The sequence below is a fragment of the Carlito syrichta genome, unplaced genomic scaffold (genome assembly GCF_000164805.1).
Source record: "Carlito syrichta isolate Samal-C Ts95f unplaced genomic scaffold, Tarsius_syrichta-2.0.1 Scaffold308101, whole genome shotgun sequence".
Classification (NCBI taxonomy): domain Eukaryota; kingdom Metazoa; phylum Chordata; class Mammalia; order Primates; family Tarsiidae; genus Carlito; species Carlito syrichta.
The window spans coordinates 120,324-135,559 of record NW_007252197.1 but is presented as its reverse complement, the minus strand read 5'-3'; the positions used below and the strand labels follow the sequence as shown (position 1 = coordinate 135,559).

Here is a 15,236-nt window from a genome sequence, read left to right as displayed (position 1 = left end):
GGGCTCAGGCAATCCACTCACCTCAGCCTCCCAAAGCGCGGGATTACAGGCTGAGCCACTGAGCCCGGCCTAATATAATCATCTTTATACCAAGCCATAAAATATAATTTCTTTTTTTTTTTTTTGTAGAAGAGTCTCACCAGATTCACCATGTGTCCCTCCTGCCCCATGCCTAGAGTCACCTCCTGTCTTGAGCCCTGGATGGAGGCCAGACCCCTTCTCTCAGAGCAGCCGAGTCCTGCTCAATGCCAGACTGTCCTGTGCAGGGCGCTGGGACCCAGCAACGAAGCCTCAGGTTCACAGCAGACTGAGTACCAGATGGCTCATGGTGCCCATGGAGCCAGGGACCACCCAGGGAGGGGCTGAGCAGGGGAGAGTGCCCCCGGGGAGGGAAGTGAGACTGAGCTGCGCCCTGAGAATGGGGAGTTCTCAGTGGGGAAAACACCAGCAAAACAGGAGCACCGAGGGGTCTACCCAATCCTGAAGGGTGGGGGCCCTGGTCTGGCTGGAGGAGGCTGCAGCATGGGGGCTGGGCAGGTGAGGAAGCTGGCGGACCTACAACCCAGTCAGAAAGTGCTTCCTTCTGGGCCGAAAATGCCTGTGGCCTTTAGACCCTGGTGCATGTGTAAAGGGTTAGGACCCTTGAACAGGACTGGCAAGGCTCCCGGCCCCCTACCTGTCTTGTCAGCCCAGGCTGTGTGTCCCACTGAAAGCTTCACTGTCAGCCAGCCACGGTGGCTCAGCCTGTAATCCCGCGCCTTGGGAGGCTAAGGTGAGTGGATTGCCTGAGCCCGTGGGTTCAAGACCCGCCTGGGCAACTTAGCGAGACTCATCTCTACAATAAATCAAAAATTAGCCGGGTGTGGTAGCACGCGCCTGTAGTTCCAGCTACTTGGAAGGCTGAGGTGGAAGGATCGCCGGAACCCAGCTGGTCGAGGCTGCGGTGGCCAGGAGCGTGCCACTGCACTCCAGTCTGGTGACAGAGTGAGACACCAACTCAAAAAAAAAAAAAAGAAAAAAGAAAAGAAAACCACTGTCTGGCAGGGTACAGGGACGCATGTCTGCCATCCCAGCACTTTGGGTGGCCAACGTGGGAGGATTACCTGAACCTAGGAATTCCTAGGATTACCTGAACCTAGACCAGCCTAGGCAACATAGCGAGATCTCGTCTCTACAAAAAAAATTTTTTAATTAGCCAGGTATGATGGTGTGCACCTGTAGTCCCAGTTATTCGGGAGGCTGAGGCGGAAGGATTGCCTGATCCCAGCAGGTTGAGGCTGTGGTGAGTCATAATTGTCATAATCATGCCACTGTATTCCAGCCTGCGTGACAGCAAGACCCTGACTCAAAACCAAAAAAGCTTGTAATGGTTGCCCCAGGCCTCAGGGAAAGGACAGCTTGACCCTCATGTCTCTCCCAACCCTGCTACCTGCCACCCCCACCCCCACCTTTGCTCATACCTTTCTGGCTGCCTTTTCCTCCTTTACCCTTGACCTTTTTCATCCTCTTCCTCCTTTACCTGGCTGACTCCTACTCTTCCCGCAGATGCTTCCTTCAGGCAGCCTCCTAGGATTCCCCCCAGGCTTGGTTGGGGTACCCCAGGCTGTGAGCTCCTCCAGGACAAGTTCATGGCTGATTCCTGCTGGACCTGCATTTGAGGGGCAAGTCTCAGTGCTCCCCACTGCCCCAATCCCGGCGGACAAGTCAGACCAGGTGACAAGAACCCAGGATGATGTCAGCTCCTGAGGGACCCTTGGTCTGAAAATTTCTTCCCTACACTGGGGAAAGTCAAGCTGTTCCAGCGGGTTTAATTGGCACTGAGAGATTACTGCCAAATCCCACCTCTCACGCCTGGAAGGACCCTTGAAAATCAGGAGGAAACTTCATGCTGGTAAAGAAAAGTCCAAGTCAGGCTCGGTGGCTCAGCCTGTAATCCTGCGCCTTGGGAGGCTGAGGTGAGTGGATTGCCTGAGCCCGCGGGTGAGAGAGCTGCCTGGGCAGCGAGACCTCATCTCTACAATAAATCAAAAAATTAGCTGGGTGTGGTGGCATGCGTCTGTGGTTCCAGCTACTTAGAAGGCTGAGGTGGAAGGATTGCCTGAGCCCAGAAGGTTGAGGCTGTGGTGGCTATGAGGATACCACTGCTCGCCAGCCTGGTGACAGAGACTCCCACTCAAAAAAATAAATGAGATGTTACACGTCAGCTACATGCCCAGAACATCCAGCTCGCTAGTTTTATGGTTGTTCGCCTTTTAAAAAAATTATTATTACAGAAAGCTGAGCGGAAAACCTCCATTTGGAGATGAGACAGGGTCGGAGAGATTTATGGGCCTTGTCCAAGGTCACTCGGAGCACCCAGACATAGGAATTACAGAAGCACCAAATCAGGAAAGGTCACACAGTTTTAGGGGCGGGCAGGAGTCGGCCAGCCCCACTATCAGTCATAAGGAACCCGCAGCTGCACCGGGATCTGTAGAATTCAGACTCCTGGACCTCCCTCTGGGAGATGCTAAGCAGGGCCAAGGAATCTGTATTTTTTTTTTTTTTTTTTTGAGTCGGAATCTCACTGTCGCCCAGACTGGAGTGCAGTGGCCGCTCCCGGCCACTGCAGCCTCGACCTGCTGGGCTCCGGCGATCCTTCCGCCTCAGCCTTCCGAGTAGCCGGAATTACAGGTGCGCGCTACCACGCCCGGCTGATTTTTTGATTTTTTACTGTAGAGATGATGTCTCGCTGCCCAGGCGGGTCTCGAACCCGCGGGCTCAGGCAATCCACTCACCTCAGCCTCCCAGAGGCGCGGGATTACAGGCTGAGCCACCGAGCCCGGCGGAATCTGTATTTTTAACAACCATTCCTCTTCGTTGGCAAAGGACTCTGCTGTGCAGCCAGCTGGGGCCTGCAACTCGATCCGCCCCACTGCAGCTGATGCCAGGTGGTGGGCAGCTCCGGGGGCTTCCCGCTCCCACAGGCAGCGCCTTCTTCCACCTAACAACTCACACGCTTAGAAAGATCTTTCTGATGCAAGATGGAATCAGTCTCCTGATCATGCTGCCCGAGCTGCTTAACCTGTCTGTGCTCGCGCTCTCTCTCCTCATCTGTAAAATGGGTGCTAGCATTGAGACCCAGGGAAGTTTCAGGCACAAGTCCCTGCCCCTCGGGGGCTGGCTGAGGGCCCTGGGAGTTCAGGCTTTGCAGGGTCTCTGGCACGCAGCTCAGAGTTTTATTAGGGTCACCTGGGCCCCTCGCCCTGGGACCTGCTGGGGCTCCCTGTGATGTGTGGGGTCTGTAAACCTGTAGGGCTGGCATGGGGCTCTTCTGGAAGCATCGATTCATTGGATGGTGAGTAATTTTAAAGTGTTATTTTTGAAAAAAACTAGTGCTATTTTTGTACTAAAATGAACACTGGGCTATTACAGATTTGGCTGAAAAAAATCACCTATTCAAAACAAATGATGAGACATGTAATTTCTTTTTTTTTTTTTTTTTTTGAGTTGGAGTCTCACTCTGTTGTCCAGACTGGAGTGCAGTGGCACACTCACAGCCACCCAAGCATCGACCTGCTGGGCTCTGGTGATCCTTCCGCCTCAGCCTTCCAAGTAGCTGGAACTACAGGCATGTGCTACCACGCCCTGCTAATTTTTAATTCATTGTAGAGATGAGGTCTCGCCAAGTTGCCCAGGTGGGTCTTGAACCTGCAGGTTCAGGCAATCCACTCACCTCAGCCTCCCAAAGCGTGGGATTACAGGCTGAGCCAGGAGCCCAGCTGTAATTTCTTACAAAGCCAAAAACTCTGGGGGTCCTGTTGTGGGCATAGTTTTCTGTAGGGGAGTGGTGCTTCCTGTAACATTTCCAGAAGCTCTGCTCTGGCAGTGCACCCATGCATCCACTCATGCTCACCTGCTGTTTCTTGGCCAGGGCCCAGGGTCTGGTCTGGCCTGGGTTGCTGAGATGCCAGAGCCCAGAGCTGGGGGAAAGAGGAGGGAGAACACAGATGACCACAAACAGCAGGTGCTGGGGTCAGGGCTGGAGCTAGGGAAGGTTCTTGAGCTCAGCATCGTCTGGACCCCAGGATGGCTTTGCTGAGATGACCAGTGCAGACACCAGCCCCAGGCTCTGAGGCCCAGCCCTGCCATGCCTGGCCCGCTCTGTGCGAAGACAGGGCAAGAATGGGCTGGATAAGGCAACTGGCTCATATAGTCTGGGGTCCTCAGGCCCCTTTGGGGATCTCCGGAGGCAGGAATGGAGTCCATGAACTGGTGTCAATATTCCCCAAAGCCGGCTGCCAGATACTATGACTGTCCCCGACAGCCGCCCAGGCTCATGGAAATGTCAAACGCCTGTCTCTGCTCAGGGCTGACATCACCTCCGCGTGGGAACAAAGCGTGTGCTCATGCCCAGCCTGTCAGGATTGGCAGAGCTGCATCCTTGTTTGGTTTCCAAATGGGGGCCCAGAAGGCAGAACCATGAACCATGCTCTTGTCGGAGGAAATGTCGGAAAGCCTGTCTCAGGGTCTGGATGAGGACAGGGACCCTGCCGCAGCACCGCCCGCCCCGGCCAGCCGAGCCTCCACCGTGTGCGAACTCCCACGTGTGTGGTGGGGGCAGGCGTCTTGGCCCACGCTCCTGCAAGTGTCCCAGGCTCTCCATGGAGGGTGGGGGCAGCACTTACTTCTTACAGCGACGGCGACTTGGTCCTGCCAGGCAATTGCATCAAGCAAGTTACATCCTCCTTTTGTACATGAAGAGACTGAGGCTGCGCAAGTATCTTGCCCACGACCACGAGGCTATCCCTCCCCCCTACTCCCTCCATATCTGTGAGAGGGGTTGTGCCCAGCACTGACCTTGAGGCGGGACCCAGTGGAATAAGGGAGACAATGCCCCTGCCCTCACGTGTGGACGGTTCAGCTGGCCGGACAAAGGAGCAAGAAATATCAGAGTTTCTACAGAGACAACTGGACGGGAGATGGTTGGGGTGGCGGTGGGGCCAGCGCAGGCCTCCCTCCAGAATGAGGAGGTAGCATTTGTGCTGAACCCTGGGGGACAAGGAGCCAGCCGGGCAAAGAGCACAGCCAGGTACTCTTCCCTGTGACATCAGAGTGGCCCAAGTGGCTCCAGACAGGTCCTCTGCTGCTCACCCTGGTGGGGACACCCACAGGCACTTCGGGGTGCCTGCTCCGCCACTCTGCCTGGCTTATGCGATGACTGAGGGCCAGACCAGGGCTGGAAGCACAATGGACAGCCCCAGTGAAGATGGTCTGCGGGCCCTATGGGGCTTCCCCACCCCCACCTGCCTCGGCCAGGACAAGCTCCCAGGGGGCCAGGGCCTCAAGCAAGCCTTCAAGGAGTCTCGTTCTGGGAGGGACTGGATGTCTCCAAGGGATGACTGGGCACAGGAAGCTGTCAGGTGGGGGGGTCTCTGGTTCTGTCTGGTCCAGTCTCGGGGAAATAGTGCTCCCCTGTGGAGGCTGACAAAGACTGGGGAGGGCCACCTCGGCCACCCTGTCAGACACCACGGGGAGAGTTGGGCAGGACTCGCCTGTGCTGCACACTCTGCCTGGCCGCACTGGTTCATTCTCCTCGTCTTGACCCTTTGTTCTTTTTCTTTTCTTTTGAGTTGGAGTCTCACTCTGTCACCCAGACAGGCGTGCAGTGGCCACCCCTGCCCACCGCAGCCTCGACCTGCTGGGCTCCGGCGATCCTTCCGCCTCAGCCTTCCAAGTAGCCGGAATTACAGGCATGCGCTACCATGCCCGGCTGATTTTTTGTAGAGATGGGGTCTCGCTGCCCAGGCGGGTCTCGAACCCACGGGCTCAGGCAATCCACTCACCTCAGCCTCCCAAAGGTGCAGGATTACAGGCTGAGCCACCAAGCCCGGCTCCTTTGTCCTTTTTAGTCCTCAAACCAACTCCCAAGCTCCCCCTTTCCTCCACCAAAGGGAACACAGGCTGAAAGTGTTCCTCTTACCTCCATGTGTCCCCAGGAGACAGGCTCAAGTACAGACAGGGACAGGGACAGGGACACAAAGTCAACAGGGCAGTGTCTCAGTCCCATACACTTAGGCCAAGCAGGTGTAGGAGAGGCCGGGCCTAGGGTTGGACAGTGGCCACGTGTGACCCAGGCCTGTGCCCGAACCTGTCTATACCTCAGTTCTTCACGTCTCTCCTGGGTGGCTAGGTACAGCTCCAGGAGCATTCAGGGGCCACAGTGGTCAAGACCCTGAGGGCTCCGCTAGGAGAGCCAAGGAGGGCAGATAGTGAAAGGAAGCCCTGCCCAGCAGAGGGGAGGGGCGCCCTGGACCTCTGACCACACCAGACAGAGCTTGGCTTTGCTCCTAAGCAGATGCTGCGCTCTTTTCGGCTGTAGATGCTGTTCTCAGAAGGAGAGTCCTTCTGTCCCAGAAAGCAGGCTGCACTCTGGACTAGTATTTATAGAACATCTCTCACCAAAGGCAGATAAAGCAAAGGCTGGAGAGGGCAAGGCCTCTGCTCTGGTGACCCAAGCACTGGGTGGCCGCACAGGAAGCGTGGGGCTGGTGCCACAGCCCTCCCACGGCTTCCGGGCTGAGCGGGGAAAACTGTCGACCCCTTCCTATGTACGTGGACGAGCAGGGACCCAGTGTGCCAGGCAGGCCATGTTTCTCTGGGCTGAGGGTAGCAGTGTGACTTGCAGCCAGGAGGCCTGTATTCAGCCCCAGCCCTACCACTCAGCAGCCTGGTGAACTTAGTTCTTCAACCTCCAGGGCAGTAAACAGGGAAAGCGTCGCCTCCCAGGACCAGGAGTTTACAGGACCCGTGAGCAACAGCACGTGTAATACCATCATTTATTACTTCTGTACTGTGTTACAAAAGTGATCCTATTTCTAGAGACCAAACGCCATCACAGAGACATTCTCAGAAGAGAATTCCCTTTGTGCCCAACTTTACATCTGCTCACCTGCAGAACAGAGACCGCTTCAAAGTGGAGGTGGCTGCAGCAATGGCCCTTTGCTGAGAACCGATGTATTCTCAGCTTCTGCTGTGGCTTTCTGCCTCTCCCTGGCACCACACTGGGCCTGCTCTGTCCCAGAGAAATGGGATTCCCAGACCGCAGAGAGAGCAGGGGGCTTTGGGGCTGGCCTTGGACTTTCCAGAGACCAAGCACACCGGAAGCCTGCCCCTGGTGAGCTGTGTCTGGGGTGTCATGGGGCAAGGAGCTGGGGAGGGGCGAGGATCCAATGGGGCCCTGGATGCTGATGAAATGGCCCCGTGTGTGAGCTCTGGCTCCTCTCTCCAGGTCAGCTGCCTCCGCTGAAAACAGGAACGGTAATCTCCTATGTGTCTGTAAAAACCATGCACACATCCAAAGCCCTCAGCTTCCCAGAGCCCCAGGTCTCAGAGAACCCCTTCCCCTCGGGACCATTCTCCACTCCTCTCTAGTGTGCTGCTGCCTGACTCCCGACCCGCTTGTCACCTTGCAGCCAGTACCTTGGTGGCTCCCCAGCCCATGGGCCTCCCAGTGCCAGAGGGAAAACAGGCCAGAACCATTCACGCTGGCATAAGCCTGACACAAGTGGCCATGATGCAGCTGTCAGGACACGTCCTCGCCACTCCTGCGCCTGCCTCTGGGAAGTCCGCCACCTGCAGCCCTCCTCTAGCAGCTTGACTGTTCCCTCCGGTTCCTTCCCGCCTGCCCTGCCCTGTGGTCATCCCAGGCCCTGGTGCTTCCCTGGATGTTCTGACAACTGGGGGGGTCCAGGGAGGGGCCGAAGACAGGTGCACCCTCAGCCTGGGTTCCACTCTGGATTTAGAAGCGCAGGGCTGAGAGGCTGGAGAAGCAGGGACCACCATTCCAAGTGGTGGGGCACTTGTAGTGGCCATAGGCCATTAGTCCAGGGAGGCAGTGTGTGTATGTGGTGGGGTGGCCTTGAGAAAGCTGGGTCTGTTGGGCCTGTGGCCCTTGGGGCTCCCAAGACAACCTCTTCCAGTCCTGCTGCACTTGCTGAGGGAACCTGCAGGTAAACGACAGGTTCCAGGCTTGGCCCTTGGTTCTGAGAAACGGCAATAGTTCTGACAGAGGCTGCCCAGGAGGGAGTGGCCTCCAGCCTCCTGTGCAGTGATGAGGTGTGGACCACGGATCTGGTCTGCATTCATCAGCCCTGAGAGCATGGGGACAGAGTCTGTGGAGGCCGAGGATGGGGCGCTCACTGGTCGCCTTGGCACCAGGAAGTGTCAGACAAGGTTGACCCTGTCCTGCCCCCACACCAGGCCTTGCTCAGGTCGTGCTATGGGGCCGTCATCACGCTCTGCTCGCCATGGTCCACACTCCAGAGGCGGTAGAACTCGGCAAAGTCCACATAGGGCTCCACGCGGCCATCCTCGCCAGGCGGGAGAGAGTGGGCAGGCCGGGAGCGGAAGAGGCCCCCATCGGAGCTGGAGCTGCTGCTCTGGGTGTGTGTGTTGGTGGACTGCAGGGTTAGGGTCGGGCTCTGGCTGCAGACGAGAGAAGGGGAGTCAGTCAGGGCAGCTAGGTCATGGGGGCCTTGGTCTCCAGCCTGGCGACAGAGTGGTCCCTGTCTCTACCAGTCCCTTGGGTCATGGATCTTTCTGGCAAAAGTGACCATAAGAGCCAGGCCAGTCAGATGTTCTTGGGGACAGATAAACAGTCAAATGTATTTTTAAAGCACTAGCTGTACAAAGCTACTTAAAGTTAAATAGGACGAAACACTCGGTTCAAGTGCTTAATAGCCATGTGTGGCCAGTAGCCACTGCTGGACAGCCCAGACATGGCACATCTCCCCCATCAGAGGACACTATGCTGGGCAGCGCTGAGCTACCAGTCGTCTATTCCAATCTCTCCCAGCTCCCCACCCTGGCCCATTCAGCACCAGTAGACATGGAGTCTTCTTTCAGAAAGCCTTCCTCGCTCCCTCCCTGTCATTCCCCTCTCATCAGACGGGTGGGGACAGGCACCCACCTTCTGTCAACTGGAGTGGAACAGCCAGGAAGCGCTGGTTAGTGCTGCCCAGCATCAGCACTACCGCTCAGATGCTGGAGGGATGGGGAGGCTACAAGGGACAGGGACACGGCAGAAGGCTGTCTGGCCTCGTCTGGGTCAAGCACTCACAGCGCTTTGTGGACACAGCTGGAGGATTCCTCCAGGCAGTCAGGCAGGGTTGGTGGAGAGGCCACCCCTGCTGTCCCCAAGATGCCCATGGCGCTGCTCAGCTGCCCAGTGCGCCCCTCCTGCCCAGTGGCAGCAGCAACGGGTAGGGGGAAAGGAAGGCCCAGCAATGGATGCAGACAGGGTCACTCCCTCCCTGAGGGCCCAGCTAATTGGCCACATCCTGCTTGGGCGCCATTCTGAGTGTGCTGGGTGTGGCATCTCTATTATTCTGTGCAGGGCTGGAATGTGGAAACCAGATCCAGGACTCTGGTGTGGTGGGCGTGGGGGGTGCACATTCCGTAGAAGTGAAGGGGGTGGGGCAGACTCCAGACCTGTCAGGCAGGTCTGTGGTTCAGGGGGCCTGCCTGCACCCCCCACCCCAGACTGCCTCTACCTCTCACCCAGCCTCCACCCCCCTTAACTAGAGAACTCATTTCAAAGCTAAAATTGGGCATTTTAGCCAGAGAGCTCTGACAAGTCTGTGTAGGTCAAACAATGTCCACCAAGCTTGGACACCACAGGAAGGACACTCAACATCACATGCCCCAAAATGGAGAGAAGAAAACGAGACTTTTCCATGGAATAAAAACTAGTATATGGGGCCCACTAGAAAGTACCACCAGGAGGCCATCACCGTTGGCTGTCTGGCTGGAAACCCCACCTATCCCCAGCAGCAGTGCTGCCTCTTCCTGCTTCAGTTTCCAGGGAGACCTTTCTCACACGAATGGAGTTGGGGAATTTGAGGGCTACAAGACCCCAGAGCATCTCATCTAAGATTACTCAGCTGCAGGACCTGGCCCTGCAGTCCTTTCTGCCCAGGGACTGCAAGCTGTGCCTTGGAACACCATGGGTGGCAGGCCTGGGGGTGGTGGAGTGAGGGTGAGGCTTACTTGGTGAGGGTGGGGGTAGCCTCGTCCAGGGTGGAGCCGCTGTGGGCCCCGTTGACCATCTGGCCCTGAGAAGGCATGACGAGGGAGAGGGTCACGCTGGTCTTGCTGGTGCTCTGGGCGCTGGAGTAAGGCACCGACACAGGGTACACACGTCCCCCTGCGGCTTTGAAAAGAGAAAGTGGTGGGCACAGGCAGCAGCTAGGGACCCTGGATGGTGGGGGCAGGACTGAGAGCAAGGGCAGCCCCGGTGCCTGGCTCCCCGAACCCCAGCGTGGCCTCCTGCCCTTGAGACAGTTCAAGAGGAGAGTCCCTTAGCAGAGACTGTTCCAGGCGGAACCTCCCTGCAGCTGTAAAGTCCACTGGTACTCAAAACAGGAACAGAATCAAGTGCCCAAGTTGCCTCAAACGAAAGGGTTACTACCCAGCTTCCCACGAACACTTTAATCCAGAGGATAAGTTGCTTCTTGTTGAAGGTGACCCAATAAAAATATGGTTGCAATAACAAAGAGCCAGAGAAACTTCAGTAACCCTGGTGTCCGTGGGAGAACAAGCCCATCTGTGGATGCCTGAGCTCTATCTGAGGTCTGCTTGTTTAAAAAAAGAAAAAGAAATGTAGACCTCAGGAACTGAAGGCCTTAACACTAAGCAGCACTGGGAGGGAACACAAGAAAACAATCCCCTCTCTCCCCAAGCAACTTGATCTCAGAATTACAAAGGCAGAAAGGAAAATTTCACTCCATCCCCCAACACAGCCCAGGGACTGTCTTTGGGACCCAACCCTCTGTCCACATGCCTAGCCTCATCTAGGTCTTCATTCTTGAGCCTCAGTTTCCTCTTCTGTAAAATGGGGGTACCATCTGTCTTATGGGGACTGAAGGAAGCAATGCTGGTGAGGTGCTGGGCACGCAGTGGGCACTCAAGCTGTGGCCTTGCGGCTCTGCAATAACATGTACACTCAGGTCTCTAGGAGGTGGCCAGGGCAGGTGTGATCCTCATTAGCCAGCCTGTCAACTCCAGCTCCACCCAAAGCAGCTCGCCTGTCTTGGCTGCCCTGAGCCCATCTACAGCCTGGGCAGTGTTTCAGGGCACGGTCTGTCTGCACACATACCTGGAGCTGGGGCTGCTGTGGACTGACTCATTTCGCCCAGTGGGTAGCCAAAGTTCCTCACCAACAGGGTCATGTCCTCATGCCGTGGGCAGAACTTGGCACGCTCCCCGCCGCTGGCAAAGGTGTCACTGTGGATGCGCTTCACCCTGTCCACCACGGCTTGTGCCACTGCATCCAGGGACGTCTGCTTGGCAAACTCAGTGTCAATCATGGCTGCGATCTCCTGGGGCAGGGAAGCAAGAAGCTGGTGAGAACAAGGGGTGGCCCAGAGATGTGGGCCGTAGTCCAGAGCCCCAAATCGGGAGACTTGGGAGTCACTGGCTCAGTAGGTGAAGGAAGTCTCTGCCAGCCAAGCTTGCAATCTGATCTTTCCAAGGTATTCAGGATAATCCTTCTGGAAGTTTCTCACTAGAAGAGGTGTGTGACCCTGTGATCTCTCTGCTTGTTACGTTATTTAATTCTCATAATAACCCAGTGAGGTGGATATTATCCCCACACTTCCAAAATGGGGATAATATCCACCTCACTGGGTTATTATGAGAATTAAATAACATAACGGGTATGAGAGCACTCTGCAGATTACTACAAAGCCCAGTATAAATTGTCATTATTATTAAGCATTCTTTGCCGGAACAAACTTATTGTAGGCTTATATACATGCCAGTTATTTTGTCAGGAATTGAAGATAAAGAACAAAAACAAGGTCCTGCCCTCAGAGAAATCACTGTCCAGTATACAGATGCTCCCTGACTTAGGATAAGGCTATGTCCAGATAAACCTACCATAAGTTGAAAATACTTAAGTTGAAAATGCATTTAATACCCCTAACCTACTTAATGTCATAGCTTAGCTTAGCCTACCTTAAATGTGCTCAGAACACTGACATTACATTACAGCTAGGCAAAATCATGTAACACAAAGCCTATTTTATAAAACAGTATTGACTATCTCATGTAGTTTATTGGATACTGAAGGTGACAAACAGAATGGTTGTATGGATACTCAAAGTATGGTTTCCACTAAATCCATGTCCCTTTCATACCATCGTAAAGTTAAAAAATCATAAGTTGAAAAATCGTAAGTCAGGGACCACCTATATTCTACAACCTAGCAGTAGCCACTGGATAATTCTATCATGAAGACATATTAAAAAAAAAAAAAAGAAAGAGGAAGAAAAAAATTGCAGTGTCTAGAATATTCAAGCCACAAACACAACATGCTCTATCTGATGGCTGCCCATAGTCCCTTAGAGGCAGAAGGGCAGGGGTGGGTGAAGGAAATGACTTGGGCCAGGTCCTGGGGGGCTTAGTCCATCACTAACCAGTTGTGTCATCTCAGGCAACACCTTGAACTCCGTGGGCCCCAAGTACCCTATTCTACATTGAAGTAAGCCCCTGCCCCGCAATGGTACAAGGTTGCTAGAAGGAACAATAAGGCAAAATAGGTGAAAAACTCTAAACACAGGGGTCAGGGCATAGTTAGGCACTTAAGACTTTGTCCTCATAATTTTTAATTCAAAAGAACAAAGCAAAAAAGGTTATCTTCCTACAAGAATCACAGACAGAAGGAAGAACACAGCCTGAACTTAGTTACCTAGCAATCTGAGGTTAGGGAAAGGTAGCTTCCCTGTAAGATCATCCCTAGGAAGACTGTCTTGAAGTCATGCTGTGGTGATGACTGTCTGCTGTGTGTCCTCTGGGGTGTAGAAAAATATGCAGCTCCCACTGGCTAAGGACGTTTTTCCTACACCTGGCCTCACCACGATCCTGTAAAAGTAGATGTTAGCTACCCATCCCAGAGATAAGTGCACATTATCTGTCACTCACTGAGGGGAAGTGAAGCCCCAGACCCTGGCAGGAAGCAAGGAACACGGGACCGACTCCTCAGCAGTGCCCTAGGCGATAGGCCATGCCCTTCTCTGGGCTCTCCTCCTGGCCTAGGTCCCTTCCAGTGGTCCCAGAGCTGTGCTGTGCCATGGAAATTCACTCCCAGCTCATGTTCCTCCCTTCAGGGCTCTCAGGTCCTGGGAACCTACATTGCTTCATGTCTAGAATGAGCAAAGCTTTTAGGTGGCATGGGTGTTTTAGAGCTCTGGGCTTCTTTTACCCAGAGAAGATGTCTGGTGACAGCATTCGAGAATCAGAGTTCCAGGTGGCTGGGGAAGCGATCATCCTTGCAGGCCAGCCCTGCTCTGCAGCCGCCAGCTTGCCAGGGCCCAACCTCACCTGGTTGGCCTGCCCAGGCCCGTGGGCTGCCTCCAAGGCCTTGTAGAGTCCCTCAGACATCAGCACTAGGAAGCCAGTCACCCCATCCAGCAGCTGTGCCCCATGGATTTCAGGCTCTGCGATGATTGGTTTGGACTTGGCAGTGCTATTGGGAGAGAGTGGAAGGAAGAGCTTTGCTAGGAATGGCCCCAGGTGGACACAGATTCTGCTGAGGAAGGAATCTACACCGGAATGGAAAATAAAACACCAACCTGACAAGAGAAAGAGAAAGCAAGGAAAGAGAAAATCAGAAAAACAGACCCATCTGTTTTCAAATGGTAGCTACTAAAAGAAAGCTCAGTAGGCCCGAAAAGCTGGAAGGCAGCTGAGGTCATGATGGCAAAGGTCAAATGCCCAATTCTGACCTATTTTGTACTTTCTGTCCACTGGGTCTGGGCAGTGGTGGAGGAGAGAAGACTGAAAGAAGGAAGGGTTATCTTTTGAAAGCCCACTCCTCTAAGCTATCATTGGGCTCCTCCAAAACAGGCATCCAAACCAACTAAGACCCTAAGCCACTCTATGTGCACGAGATCCGTTACTGATGTAGTATCAGTCATTCAATGTCAAAAAGCTCTAACTTGTGTGTGCACACATGGAGCCAACTGCAAGAGGAGTTCCTGGCAACAACACTCAAAGGGAGGAGTCTGGAAACATCCTGTAGGTCCCTCAGTAGGGGCTAGAGTCCCAGCAGACGTTAGAAAGAATGACGTGTTAGCTGGGCGTGGTAGTGCATGCCTGTAGTTCCAGCTACTTGGAAGGCTGAGGCGGAAGGATCACTGGAGCCCAGCAGGTCAAGGTTGCGGTGGCCGGGAGCGGCCACTGCACTACAGTCTGGGCGATAGAGTGAGACTCCAACTCAAAAAAGAAAGAAAGAAAGAAAGAATGATGTGGACCTAACTGTAAGTGTGCAAGAACGCAGTGATGGGTGTCTTCAACAACAACAGCGAGACATCTGCCAATATAGCTCCATGTATGTGTGAAATGTATACAGTTGTGTTTGTATGTCCATCAAACTACAAGGTTTAAAAAAATAGAAAGAGGTTGGGCACATTAGCTCACGCCTGTAATCATAGCACTTTGGAGGCAGAGGCGAGAGGATTGCCTGACCCCAGGAGTTTGAGACCAGCCTGGGCAACATAGTGAGACCTTATCTCTTCAGAAAAATTAAAAACTAGTTGGGTGTTTTGGCACACACCTGTAGTCCCAGATATTTGGGAGGCCAAGGTGGAACGGTCGCGTGAACCCAGAAGGTTGAGGTTGCAGTGAGCCATGATCATGCCACTATACTCCAGCCTGCGCAACAGAGCGAGACCGACTAAAAAAAAAAACCCCAAAATACAAAACCATGGGTACATTTTCCAATAAATCAAATGGAGCCCCACAAATTAGAGACAAAGGTTCCAAACTCAATTGCCTAAATCTTGGGAGGGTAAAAAGTTTTAGCATGTGCTTCCTAAGCCCTGAGGCCTGGCCTCTGCTGCCATCATGCCATCTTAGGCATGATTCTTCCTCAGCTCTCGCTGTGACATGAAATGCTGTGACTGGTATCACACCATGTGCACATGTGTATTTCCCCAACCCATATTTTACATAGAGGTTAGCAAGCAGTTAAGGACACATGCTCCCAATTCAGGCGCCTGTGTGCAACTCCTACCTCGGTCCGTCAGTACCCTGTGACCCAGGCAGGCTACCTCATGTCTCCCTCCATTCCTGTTTCTTCTTTTTTTTGAGTTGGAGTCTCACTCGGTTGCCCAGACTAGAGTGCAGTGGCCGCTCCCGGCCACTGCAGCCTCACCTGCTGGGCTCCAGTGATCCTTCCGCCTCAGCCTTCCGAG

At 54.2% G+C, this 15,236-nt stretch overlaps 1 protein-coding gene across 2 annotated transcripts in view; it reads right to left on the bottom strand.

Annotated features, from left to right (window-relative positions):
• LOC103267307 (TGF-beta-activated kinase 1 and MAP3K7-binding protein 1) overlaps nucleotides 1-15,236 on the bottom strand; it is a 94,256-nt gene that overhangs the window by 55,539 nt on the left and 23,481 nt on the right. The window contains exons 8-11 of one of the 2 annotated variants that reach the window (XM_008064905.2): nucleotides 13,363-13,507; nucleotides 11,138-11,360; nucleotides 10,030-10,192; nucleotides 7,915-8,466 (exon numbers count right to left, since the gene is read on the bottom strand). In XM_008064905.2, the coding sequence (XP_008063096.1) occupies nucleotides 8,259-8,466; nucleotides 10,030-10,192; nucleotides 11,138-11,360; nucleotides 13,363-13,507 (739 nt within the window). In that variant the 3' untranslated portion in view covers nucleotides 7,915-8,258. Of the gene's footprint in view, nucleotides 1-7,914; nucleotides 8,467-10,029; nucleotides 10,193-11,137; nucleotides 11,361-13,362; nucleotides 13,508-15,236 lie in introns of those variants that run through there. The other variant, XM_008064904.2, reaches the window with a different exon arrangement.